Below are 12,859 nucleotides of genomic sequence, written 5' to 3' on the forward strand. Positions count from 1 at the left end.
CTCTAGCCTAATAGAAAGGGAGTGGGCAAGAAACCAAGAGGAGGAGTACCATCCCGGTAAACAAGCAATGTCACCCTAAGGAGACTTTTCCTTTAAGACAGGGCAGTGGACCAGTACCGGTCTGTGGCCTGTTAGGAACCCGGCCGCATAGCAGGAGGTGAGCGGCGGGCAAGCGAGCGAAGCTTCATCTGCCGATTCACATTGCTTCCCATCACTCACATTACTGCCTGAACCATCCCCCCCTCCACCCACATCCATGGAAAAATTGTCTTCCATGAAACCAGTCCCTGGTGCCAAAAAGGCTGGGGACCGCTGCTTTAAGACATCGTAGGTAATAACGACTATAAAGCCCACCTTCACCCCTGTAACTTTAACCCTAGGTAGATGCTTAATAAGGTTAGTTTCTTTTCCCTCTTGGGAGGATCATTTTTAAATAACCACACCATAGAATAATTATATTTTACTTTTATTCATTTATTTATGTTTTTGAGGTACACAGGCATCTCACTGTTTATGGCCTCTCCCGCTGCGGAGCACAGGCTCCGGATGCGCAGGCTCAGCAGCCATGGCTCACGGGCCTAAGCCGCTCCGCGGCATGCGGGATACTCCTGGACCAGGACACGAACCCATAGTCTCCTGCATCGGCAGGCGGACTCTCAACCACTGCGCTACCAGGGACGCCCTTTATTTTGTTTTTAATTAGGAACTTAAGATCAGAATTAAGTTCCCTTTCACTACTTTGAAAATAAGCGGCCCAGCTGGGAGCCTCACAACGATTCAAGAAGGGTCATAAATATTTCGTTGGCTCAACTAATTATGGCAACTTTCATTCTCTCCCAGATAACCTTCCTTTCCTTTCATGAACTTCAAGAACTTCCTGTGGGACAAAGATGATGAGAGCAAGTGGGATGGCTAAGAATTTTATCATTTGCACAATTCGTGTTAAATGAATATTTTGATGTCTTTATGGTCAGCTGTACCAAATATGAGTTCATTAAGAACAGGTCGAGCCTACAGACAACTGAAGAAAATGAAAGGTGATCCCTACCTTTGTGCAATCTAGTTTGAGGATATAAAGCATAAAGCACATAATGTAACGTGTGACCCCAAATAAATAGCTACCATTTATTGAGTAACTGTGGGAGACACACAATTTAATTCTCCCAAAAACCTGGGAGAGGTTAGCATTAAACGTTTTTCTTCACCTTTTAACTTATGAGAAAACTGAGGTTTAGAGAAATTAAGTGACTCCCCCAAGGTCATCCAGCTAGAAAGTGGTGGGGTCAGGTTTTGAACCCAGGCAGAGAGGTCCCAGGACAAAAGCAGCTTTAGCTAACGTTGTAGTAAGTTTTAAGGGCTGAGAGATTTATATTTAACTTTACTGAGACCTTGGCCAAGTTATTTCCTTTATACGGTCCTCATTTGCCTTATCTGCAAACCGGCTCCTTCATTTGGGTTGTTGTGGAGTGAACGAACAGGTGCAGGCCGAGCACTTAAGCATGTTCCTAATGCATAATGACGGCTCCATGTGGTCAACAAGTGAGTTAAAAGTAAACTGACGGGGACTTCCCTAGTGGCGCAGTGGTTGAGAGTCCACTTGCCGATGCAGGGGGCACGGGTTCGTGCCCCGGTCCTGGAGTATCCCACATGCGGCTGGGCCCGTGAGCCATGGCCGCTGAGCCTGCGCGTCCGGAGCCTGTGTTCCGCAACGGGAGAGGCCACAACAGTGAGAGGCCCGCGTACCGCAAAAAAAAAAAAGTAAACTGACATCACCCATAACTCTGAGAGGGGCTCAGGTCCCTCGAATCCCAGGATCTGCGCTGACTACAGCCATCACGCTTTTATGCAAACCAAGCAACCCCTGAAATCCAAGGGGAATTCAAAAGTTGCCTCAACAAGCCCACTGCTGCTAAATAGATTAACCTGCCCACCCCACTCTCTTTTCCTAATTCGATCCAACTTCCCAGGGATTTCTTAGTTTTTGGCACGTGAGAGGTGTGACTCAGCACCTGATGGGCGCACGGGGCTTGAAATTAGAGAAAGGAGAAGGGAAGCCTTTCAAGGGGAGGACTTTTCCTCGGGTAAGGCGGTCACATGCCTAGTCTCCCTATAGGGGACGTCGGTGACAGACAAGACGGTGTGCATTCCGCCTCCTCCCCAATCCCCGCCACTTCGGTCATCGCGATGAGCAAGGCCGTCAACAGGGGCGGGCGGTGGTTAAAAATGTCACACAAGCGGGTTTCCTAGCATGCGTCTGGTCTGTCCCCAACTCGTCGATTCTCCCCCTCCCCCGTCCCCTGGGCCCCGGCCGCGGGGGGCAGGCGGCGGGGGGTGGGGAGCGGGGCCGGGGCGGAGCCTCCAGAGCGCGGGGGCGGGCCGAGCGCGGCTGCAGGTGTCCGCAGGCCTTAAGGGCTCGTTGTGCGCGCCCGGCCGAGCACCCGCCGCGGCGCAGCAAGCCCCGCGTTCCCGCCGCCCATTCCCCTTTCCCCAGTCCCCCGCAAGCCCCGGCTGCTCCCGCCCCCCAGCCCGTGCCGCAGGGAGGAGCTGCGGGCTCTCGCCGCGCCGGCCCGAGCGCGCCGCCGGCGCCATGCCCCGCATAGATGCCGATCTCAAGCTGGACTTCAAGGATGTCCTGCTCCGACCCAAGCGAAGCAGCCTCAAGAGCCGAGCCGAGGTGAGATCTTTTGCTCGGGTGGCGCGGGGTAGGTGGGTGCAAGGCGCTGGGATGTGCCAGCCTTTGCCAGCTTTTCTGTGTGTCTGGAGATGGATGGGACGCTGACCCCTTTGCCCTCCTCACCACTGTAGAGGGGGGAAGGGCAGCTGGTTCCCTGCCAGGACTGGAGGTGTCTTTAAGGGGTCCGACTCCGGCCTAAAATTCTAAATCCGTCCGGTCGGGTGGGCGAGGGGAAGCACACAATAGAACTAGACCCCAGAGGAGCGGAGACCAAGGGGCCAAGTGACTTAGAGAGGATGGCGGGGGAGTGGGGTGGTACACAGAGCAGAGACGAAGTATAAAGGGAGAGGAGATTTGGGGGGCAGTGTCTCTCAGTGCGGGGAACTCTGGCTGCTTTAGTAACAGGTCCAGCAATGGAATTTTTAAAAAACGTCTGCAAAACAGGGAAACGCCGGGGCAAAAGTTTAGGGTTTACTTTCTGCGTTTCAGTGGATTTCTGGGAGTGGGGCTGCAGACCTGTGCCTGATGGCACCCACTTACTGGACCGCTTCAGTCCAGCCCAGCGTTTGGGAAGCTGGGAGCACTGGGGTGCGGGAGTAGGGGTGAAGGCGTTTTTGCTGGCCCTGCCTTAATGAGAGCAAAGCCTGAGGAACAGGTGGAGACCAGACTGGACATAGCCAGGGAGGGGGGCAGGAGGAAGGTCAAGCTGTGAAGGCTAAACTAGTTGCACACAAAGGCAGAGTCCCCCGGAGTCGTGTATCCCGGTGACTGTGGCTTTGCGTGGCGGGCTGAGAGCTGGAGCCGAAGGGGAGGAGACTGCTGGGTCTGGAAGCGGGGGCTGGAGAAGTAAACAGCAGGAGGCTGAGCCAGCGTACTGCTCCATCCGTCCTGCTCCCAGGACCATAAATAAATCCCCTTGCGAGGCCCTGGGCTGCCTGCCGGTGCCCCCGCCTGACTCCTAACTGCAGTGCCTGGTGCTGCCAGCTGAGGGCTTGTTTGAATTAAGGAAGCCTGCTGCTGCTTTAGCCAATGACCAGGCCCTCCCAACTCACCTTCTCAAGCAGGAGGGTTGGCAGCTGGAGCCAGGACTGGAAGAGGCGAGGAATGATTAACCCTTATCCCCCTGGATTGCTCAACTCTGTTCCTGTCCTCTATTGTGTCCTTCCGGGTGCTAAAGAGCGGGGCAGACCCTTAGAAGAACAGTAAACAGCTGGGATGGCAGGCTTTGGTCTCCTCCTGAAGTCTAAGCAGTAGCTGGTACCTGAGTCCAGGCCAAGATGAGATGTGGGGATTCTGGGCAGACTAGTAATTTGTTGGCCTCAATAGTCTAAATATTCACAATTCACTTAGTAGAGAGAAACTTATTTTAAGAAAAGTTATATGTTTAAAACAAGGATATATTATGTGTATTTTCTGAAGCAGGAAACCTCTTGTGAAGGTAAAACTCAGGATTTATGTAATAAAATGAATTACTGTTTCCCAGGGAATCGTGTGGCGTTGTCATGCATCATTTGGTTTCATAATTTGGGCTGATTGAAAGTGATAATGTCCCAGCTTCCCATGACACCTTGCAGTCTACATGTACACATAGCAGTGAGAGCTCTGTGTCCTTGAGAAGTGTTTTCATATTCCCACGTTTGCCAGTTTCCTGCCTGGAAACCTGAGTTAGCTGGCGTTGCCTTTCCATTTGGTTCTCGTCATGGTTTAGCTGCATGCTGGCCACCCGGTATCACCTGGCTGCCTGCTTCAGTGATGTTGAGGGATCTAGGTGGACCTCTAATCCCCTCTCAAGGTTTTCGCAGTTTGCTTGTGGATGCCTGAAATTTCATGTAAGCAGATATACGTTTGCGTTGTACGACCAGATAGAATCCTAAATGTATGCCCCCAGGCAGAAGGATACCTGAGTGTAAATTTGAAACTAAATGGTAAATGACCGGACTTTGAGCCTAACCAGAGAGCAGATCTGAGTGGTGCCAGGAGAGAAAACACTGGAGCCGGGAGAGAAAGCATACCCTGTGAAAGCAGAGTCTGGCTGGGAAGGGAGAGTTATGACAACTGACAAGATTTATCACTGCAGCAGTTTTGCCAAGAGGTGCGCCTGCTGCTGGATCATCAGGCGGTGAGCAGGAAATGGAGAGAAAGGCAGAGTGCCCTTCCCCTCGGAAGTTAAGTGCTTCTGCAAGGGCATTTCCACAAGTGCCACATAAAATGAATTTGAGGTCAACTCCCAGAGGCAAAGGCTACAGGTGGAGATGGCCCAGGTTGCCTTCCTGTGGTTGTAACAGATAGGCAGTCATCCTCACTGTCCATCCATTGCCCATGCTCATGTCTTCACAAGGCTTTGGGCCACAAGAATAAAGGGCCACAGGTCTATGTGGGAGCATTTGGGTCATCTTTTCAGAGGAAGTGACATGGTTGTCAATTGGGCAAGAACTTTGTCTTTCTTTGACACACTGGGGAGGTGACATCATCTCTTGACTCCCTGAGCATTTTCTTCCTCAGGACCCATTTCCTGTTCCAGTGTCCCACCCTAGTCCTTAAGCTAGGAAGATTGTTTTAAAAACGGCAAACTTAACACTACCATAACTTTGGAAGTCAGACAGTGGAGGAATTTGCAGTGGAAAATTGGCCACTTACTTGTCCTGGGACAGAGAAGACATGACCTGACGAGCTATCAGTCTCCTTAAGACTCCGTAGTCGTTTGTTCACCAGTAGTCCAGTGACAAGTGGACCGGTTCTTGTGAGTTCTGGTCCAGCTTCAGTGGACAGCAGGCTGGCCCCAGGGGAATGAGACCATGGCAGAGTAGAGAGAATATCGGCTGGGAGAAAGGAGGCCTGGGTTCTTCCAAGCTCTGAGCTAGTTATTTTATTACCGGGGCCCTGTATTAGATTCCTGGGGCTGCGGTAACAAAGTACTGCAGACTGAGTGACTTACACAAGAGAAATTTATTGTCTCGCAGTTCCTTCTGAGGGCTGTGAGGGAGAAGAATCTTCCAAGCCTCTCTCCTGCCTTCGGGTTGTTTACACATAACCTTGGTGTTCCTTGGCTTGTAGATGCATCATTTTGATCTCTGCCTTCCTCTTGAATTAGCATTCTCCCTTTCTGTGTGTCTCTGTCCAAATTTCCCCTTTTTATAAGAGCACCAGTCATACTGGAATGGGGCCCACCCTAATGACCTCATCTTACCTTGATTATCCACAAAGACCCTATCTCCAAGTAAGGTCACATGCACAGGTACTGATGGTTGGTATTTCAATACCTTTTTGGGGAGACAGTTCAAACCATAACAGCTTCTGTGGATTTTGCTCTGTAACGTTGGAGGGTTTGATGAGGCTTGCTCTTCATGCATCAGACTCACATGGGGAGACGCTCCAAAATACACACATGGTCTCCAACACAGAGGTTCTGATTTATTAAGTTTGGGGTGGCCTGAGCATGTGTATTTTGGGAGTCATCCCACCGTGATTCTGATGTGCACACAGACTGGCCACCGGAGCCTTTGCATTTGTGGAACCCCGTGGTTCTCTGGTAGTGTGTGGCTGCATGCGCATCTCTGAATCCTGACACCTGATGGTGAAACTTCCAGGGGACCAAGCATGTTCAGAGGGCCGGGCTGGGGCCTACCACGCATTGCCCTGAAAGACTGGGGGCCAAAACAATCTCATCCTTACCCCTTAGCCAGACATTAATTTATTCCACCCTTTTTGAGCCACTAGGACCACAGAGGTGAAAGGCATTGCCCCTAGGCTTCAACTTGCAGTCTACAGGTGAGACAGATAATAATCTAATAAGAGAATTGCTTTAATCAGCACCAGCCATAGATTTAGGGAAAAGAGGCCCCTGCCCCGGGCTCCACTTCTGCTCCCCTGTCCCCTCCTCACTGGGCAGAGCTGAGGGCTGGGCCTTTCCCTCTAGGCCACGTTCCAGATACTCAGGATCCTGGATTTCCTGCCCAAATGATTTCGAGCTGATTCCAAGGCCTGCACGGGGGGGCCTCTTCCCCAGGTGTGTTTCCCAAGGGCCAGCCTTGCTGCTGATATGCTCGCCTCTAACCTCAGAGAGTGGCCAGGTGACCGCTGTTTGTGGGGATGGACGTGTGTGCGTGGAGCTTAGTGTGCAGACTGGGGTGTCCGTGTGTGCCCAGAAGGATGTGCGTGGGAAGAGACGGGGCCAGGGATGGCTCCCATGGCACCATGTTCTGGTGCTTTCCAGGTCATTAATGAAATTGTGTTGTAAAGGTAGGAGGATACAGCAAAATTTGTGTAGCAGCTTCTTACACGTTGCTCATAGCGTTGAGATGTTTAGAAACATGGCAGGTGGGCCTCTATTTGTATTGTGGGGCCCCCAAATGTTGGACTGCAGGATTATGACGAAGGTGTGTTTAAAGAACAGCAGAAACATGCATTATTGAGGCCGGGGAGGGGTGGCTTATTACTTTCTGTGCCCTTTCAAACCAGGCTTAGCAGAGAGAGAGTTTGGAGGTGCTATATTTGGTGCGTGGACCAGCTGTGGCAGATTAAGTGCCAAGTTTTGTTTCTGGTGGCTAGAATATTTAAAATATTTCTCTCCGTGAACAACTGGTCGTCTCGGGTGTGTGTGTGTCTGTGTCCTTCTGTCTGTGTGGATAAGGTCGGGGAAGGTATTTTATTTCTCGTTCCTAGAATTAAGGATCGCATAGACTCTGCCGTACGCAGGAGAGTAGAAATGAGGGGAAGAGTTCATTGCCAAGGCTGACCTTTTCCATGGAGAACTGTTTTGGAGTGCCAAGAAAAACCCACTGTGAGCTCAGCTGGGTGCAGAGCGTAGCAGCTCTCCCCACGCTTCTTGGAAGGAGTATAAGTAATTTGAGACCAAGGAATTCCGATTGTTTTAAGCCTGTAAAGCCAAAATGTCAGCAGGCCATTAGCAGCCCAGAAGGGTGCAATTAATAGATGCCTTCAGTTATCTTTCAGGATGCAGATCGAACTTGCTTCACTGAAGTAGAATCAAGGATGGTAGTGAAGGAAGTGGGGAAAGGGATGAGCTGCCTTCCACAAGTGCTCCCTCAGTGACAGTATCTCATCTGCCCTCACTGATTGCTGTTTAAGGCCAGCTCCGCCACATTTATGACCTCGTTAGCCCAGGAAGCCTTCTGTGGTGGGGGAGCGCGAGGTGTGAAAAGGACCTGAGGTGCCCCCTGGTGTTTTGACATGTTGATGGCAAGGTGAAAGTCACCTCCAGTGAAAAAATAGAAGAAGCCTCTAGATAAATACTGGTAGGAAATGATTACTGCCGCTGTCCTCAGTCAGCCAGGATTAATGTAGGTCCAAATTCTTGCAGAAGCTTAAGATTTACACCTGTGTTTGTCCTGCCAGTTCTCCTCGGGGAAGTGCCCCTTTCCGGGAGGGGCTGTATCCCTCAGGGTCCTGCTGAGGAAACGAACATCGCTGAATATTTAAAACAGGAAATTTAATACAAGGCATTGGGACACAGCTGAGACGCCGGATGGAATACTGAGGGACCCCAGAGATTGGCAGCAGACAGCCCACTCCCCAAGGGGAGGATCCCAAGGCCTGGGATCACTCTGTGAGCTGGAACCAAGACCATGCAGGCCAAGGCAGAGGGGGTCTGGGAGAACTACCCTGACTACACCCAGGACCATCTCCCCCACTGTCTTCCCATGTGCCACCAGTGACCCCATTGCCCAAACCCAGCCAGAAACCAGCCTGGGAAGTGGAGCCTGCCGGGGGGTGGGGTGGGGGGCTTGGGATAAGAGCAGAGCAGGGGAAGGATGAGCACTGCCTCTGTGCGCGTACAGGCCCGGGGTCTGCCCTGGGTCGAAGAAGTGATTTCGATTCTGCTAGCTCTTGGCCAGCGCCTGGCCCTACCCACTGCTTTTGCTGAGCCCACCTTCCTGGCCTAGCTCTCGTTCTGGATTCCCTGTCGCTTGAGTTAGTCATAAATACCCTGAGGTTGGAGTTACGGTAGAATTGGAGCTCTTTGCAAGTCAAAGGAACAAGTGGTTATGTGCACAGACATGGCTACAATGTCCTTCCTCCTGGCTCTTTGAAAGATACTGATAGTTACAAAATAGCTGTGAAGGTTGAAGGGCTAAGGGAGTTATGGGTTGCAGCTGACTGCAGGGTGAATTTGGATTGCCTGGTTCTCTCGGAAGGTGAGAATTAAAGGGAGGGCCTTGGCTGGCAGGGAAGAGTGGAGTGGATTTTCCCAGAAGGGGAACTGTCCCTCCAGTGCTTGGAAGTGGGGAAAGGTGACTTGTATGTGGGTGTTTCGGGCTAGGATGAACCAGGCTGGGGCCAGAGGTGGCAGGGGGGTGGGAGAGGCTGTTGAAGCGGGGAGCTTTTGACTTGGAGGCTGGGCTTGATGGCAGAACGTGCAGTGCTTTGTACTGGTGCTTGAGGGTTGTAAGGACCCCGGTTCAGTTTTTGCACCTGGATAACAACCCATGCCTCCATTTCGTCAGGGACTCACCGGTCTTTGGAACCCCTGGCCCAACCCCTAAGAGAATCCAGGGACCGAGGGACATACACTTCCTTTGTGTCCTTTCCACTTGCTCCAAACTCTAGAAGTTCTACCCAAATCACATAAAGAGCCAAGGACTTCTTTTCCCTTTTGCAATAGGTGGATCTTGAGCGAAGCTTCACATTTCGGAACTCAAAGCAGACCTACTCGGGGATTCCCATCATTGTGGCCAACATGGACACCGTGGGGACGTTTGAGATGGCAGTGGTGATGTCACAGGTAGGACGGTGGGCTTTTTCCCTCTGAGAAGCACCCTGGACAGGTGGTCAGTAGCCCACCCTGGACTTGCTCAGACACAGGGAAGAAGAGAAAAGTGAGACACTTCAGGTCATTCGCTGTGGCCGAACTCTTCGGTTCTGAGTCTGATTGTTGCTACAGGCACTTCTTTTTCTCTCTCCCATCAGAAGGTGGATGGAGTCTGGACTCTGCCTTCAGGGAGATGGTCTAGATCTGCATCCATTTCTGTCTTGAAAATGCTCGTGATCCTTTTGGAAATTAGAGACACAAAAAGAAGTTGGACATTGTGCCATATTATACAGTTTGATGAGGTTATATTAATAGAAGAGTGACGGCACCTTTAAGATGAAGACAGAACCTCTTCGTCTGTTCTGTAGCATTTATTACATCATTATGGAGAAAACTTAGGTGCCAAGCACTGATTGTAACGTGTATGATGTGGTCACAGCTCACACAGGTGGGTTCCTTACACAGATAATGAAACCGAGGCAGAGAAAGGGAGGAGAGGTCGCTTGGCTCAAGGCATTTAGGTAGGTAGTCACCGAGCCAAGATTTCAAACCCAGACTGACTCCAGAATGAGGGATTCGTCTCCCAGCTTACACCGACAGGTACTGGTACAAGCTCAGGGTCCCTTGAACCAGCTGCTGTCTTATTGCCTGTAAAGGGAGTAGCTAGTGCCCTGGCTTTAGAAAAATAAAAACAAAGTTGTTTGTGGGCAAAATCTTCATCTCACACATCTGTGTCTGCATTTGTGTCCGAGGTTTGGTGCACTTATTCATCATAGATGTGAAATGTCTGCTTCTGATGCACAGAGTATGTGCATCTATTTCTGTAGCTAATGCCTGCCAAGTGAAAAGATAAATCCAATTAGTTGAAAGAGCTTCTTGCTGTGGACAGCATGTCTAACCTCAGGAGGTGCTGGGATTCGTTATTAGCCCGTGATTAGAAGGGAGATTTTCAAACAAATTACGAAGTCACAAAATAGAGTGGGGGGGTGGTCTGTCTGAGTCCAGGATCAGTTGCCTAGTCTGTCCGCCCTTAGCCCCCAACGAGCTTTGGGCCAGAGGCTAATAAATTAATTGCAAAAGGAATTTGTATTTTTTGCTCCCTATCTTTTCCTCCCTCTGCTGTGATCAGCCGTTGCTACTAATGAATTATGTGTTTGCGTAAAAATGCATGGAATCAGGGGGCAATAAATAGCCCTGATGAATTCACATATCAGATTACTAGTCCATGAAGAACGGAGAACTTGCTGTGCTCTTCCCACTTGCACAGGAAAGACGCCCCATGAATGAGACAGTATGCACTGAAATAGCTAATCATGTGCGGGTCCTACGAATCTTCCATTGCTAAGATCCACTGAGTTAGCGTCTTGCATTAAGTCGTAGAATTTTAGGAGAGGGGACTGAGAGAAGTTAGGAGCGAGGCCCTGATACAGGAGGAGGAGCCTGGGTTCTGCATTCAGATTCGAGTTCGATTCTGGCCTTCGCCCCTTTTTGGCCAAACGATTGTTAAATTTCTTAAACTTAAGTTTCTTAAGCCCCATCGCTGCCCACGAAACTACTATTGCTATACAAAGTTCTGAGAAGCACATGAAATAATGTATGCAAAGCGCTTGCATAAAGTAGGTGTTCAGTAAACGCTTGCTGGGTTGATAGTCATAGACTTAGGATTATGATTTATGCACTTCCCTCCCTCAAGAATACCAACTGCCTGATGGGTTTAGCTTTTAGCAGGAGATGTTTAGATTGTGAACCCAAAGAAAAGCTTTCAGGTAGAAGTTGAGGTTCTTTTGGGTTGACTAAGCATAACTTTGCCTTCAGGCTGCCCTGCAGGGGCAGGGGACCAGCCCTCTGTGCTGCTCTTGGCCTCAGTCAAGTGGGGGCTGCCCAGGGCTCTGAGAATTCTCCCTTATTCCACCCCCCTGCCTCCTGGCATTGCCTCCTAAATCTTGAATGCTGTGTTGTCTGATCAGATTAGAGTGGAAAACACGGTTTTGTGATTTCCCTAGTTACACTTTGATCGGTTTGGGCCTCCTAGAAGCACATTCAAAGCAAATCAAGCCTGAAGGGGCTGGAACACTGGATGCTTTTGTACTGGTGGATCACCCTCGCCATATGGAGGAAGGGGGAGTGGAACTCCCTTGACTTCTCGTCCTAATGGTGCTGTTTTATTTCCTAGCACTCCATGCTTACAGCAATTCACAAGCATTACGCCCTGGATGACTGGAAGCTCTTTGCCGCTAATCACCCAGAATGCCTGCAGGTATGACTCCACCCTGGTTATAAATTACATTTGTTGCAGGGGGAATAAAATCTTTTTTTTTTCCATTTTCGTTTTATTTATTTATTTTTATCATCTTTATTGGGGTATAATTGCTTTACAATGGTGTGTTAGTTTCTGCTGTATAAAAAGTGAATCAGCTATACATACACATATATCCCCATATCCCCTCCCTCTTGCGTCTCCCTCCCACCCTCCCTATTCCACCCCTCTAGGTGCTCACAAAGCACCAAGCTGATCTCTCTGTGCTATGTGGCCACTAGCTATCTATTTCACATTAGGTAGTGTATATATGTCCATGCTACTCGGAAGGAAATCTTTAGGGTTGTCAAAAGGATTTGAATTGGCAGCAGATAGACACACAGAGTCCTAAGGAGAAACTGGGGGAAGGCAATAGTGGTCCCCCAGCCGTTGATCATTGCCAGGAATTTGCCAAGGAAGCCTGTACTGTGTTCTTTTTTAAAAACATTAGGATTGGGCTTCCCTGGTGGCACAGTGGTTGAGAGTCCGCCTGCCGATGCAGGGGACACGGGTTCGTGCCCCGGTCCGGGAGGGTCCCACGTGCCGTGGAGCGGCTAGGCTCGTGAGCCATGGCCGCTGAGCCTGCGCGTCCGGAGCCTGTCCTCCGCAACAGGAGAGGCCACAACAGTGAGAGGCCCGCGTACCACAAGAAAAAAACAAAAACATTAGGATTTACCTGCAAGGAATATCTTTTTTCCCTTGAGAAATGAAGCGTTCTATCATGAGAACTTGCAGAGGACCTGGCAGTGTTTCCTTCTGGGGAACGGGTCCATTCTAAACGTGCCTTTTGACCAGAAAAGATACCTAATTATAGCAAGTTGTTATAATTGGAGCTGAATATAATGGAGTGGAATAAACAGTATGCCCTCCAGGATGGCTTTAATCAAAAAGACAGATAAGGGCTTCCCTGGTGGCGCAGTGGTTGAGAGTCCGCCTGCCGATGCAGGGGACACGGGTTCGTGCCCCGGTCCGGGAGGATCCCACATGCCGTGGAGCGGCTGGGCCCGTGAGCCATGGCCGCTGAGCCTGCGCGTCCGGAGCCTGTGCTCCGCAACGGGAGAGGCCACAACAGTGAGAGGCCCGTGTACCGCAAAAAAAAAAAAAAAGACAGATAATAAAA

General features: G+C 50.4%; 1 protein-coding gene across 2 annotated transcripts in view; it reads left to right on the forward strand.

Annotated features, from left to right (window-relative positions):
• Positions 1 to 2,587: 2,587 nt before the first annotated feature.
• Positions 2,588 to 12,859, forward strand: part of GMPR (guanosine monophosphate reductase) — a 43,253-nt gene continuing 32,981 nt past the window's right edge. Inside the window, exons 1-3 of one of the 2 annotated variants that reach the window (XM_060109814.1) lie at positions 2,588 to 2,674; positions 9,297 to 9,416; positions 11,617 to 11,700. In XM_060109814.1, the coding sequence (XP_059965797.1) occupies positions 2,588 to 2,674; positions 9,297 to 9,416; positions 11,617 to 11,700 (291 nt within the window). The remainder of the gene's footprint in view (positions 2,675 to 9,296; positions 9,417 to 11,616; positions 11,701 to 12,859) is intronic. The other variant, XM_060109815.1, reaches the window with a different exon arrangement.

Source organism: Mesoplodon densirostris, chromosome 10, assembly GCF_025265405.1.
Source record: "Mesoplodon densirostris isolate mMesDen1 chromosome 10, mMesDen1 primary haplotype, whole genome shotgun sequence".
NCBI lineage: Eukaryota > Metazoa > Chordata > Mammalia > Artiodactyla > Ziphiidae > Mesoplodon > Mesoplodon densirostris.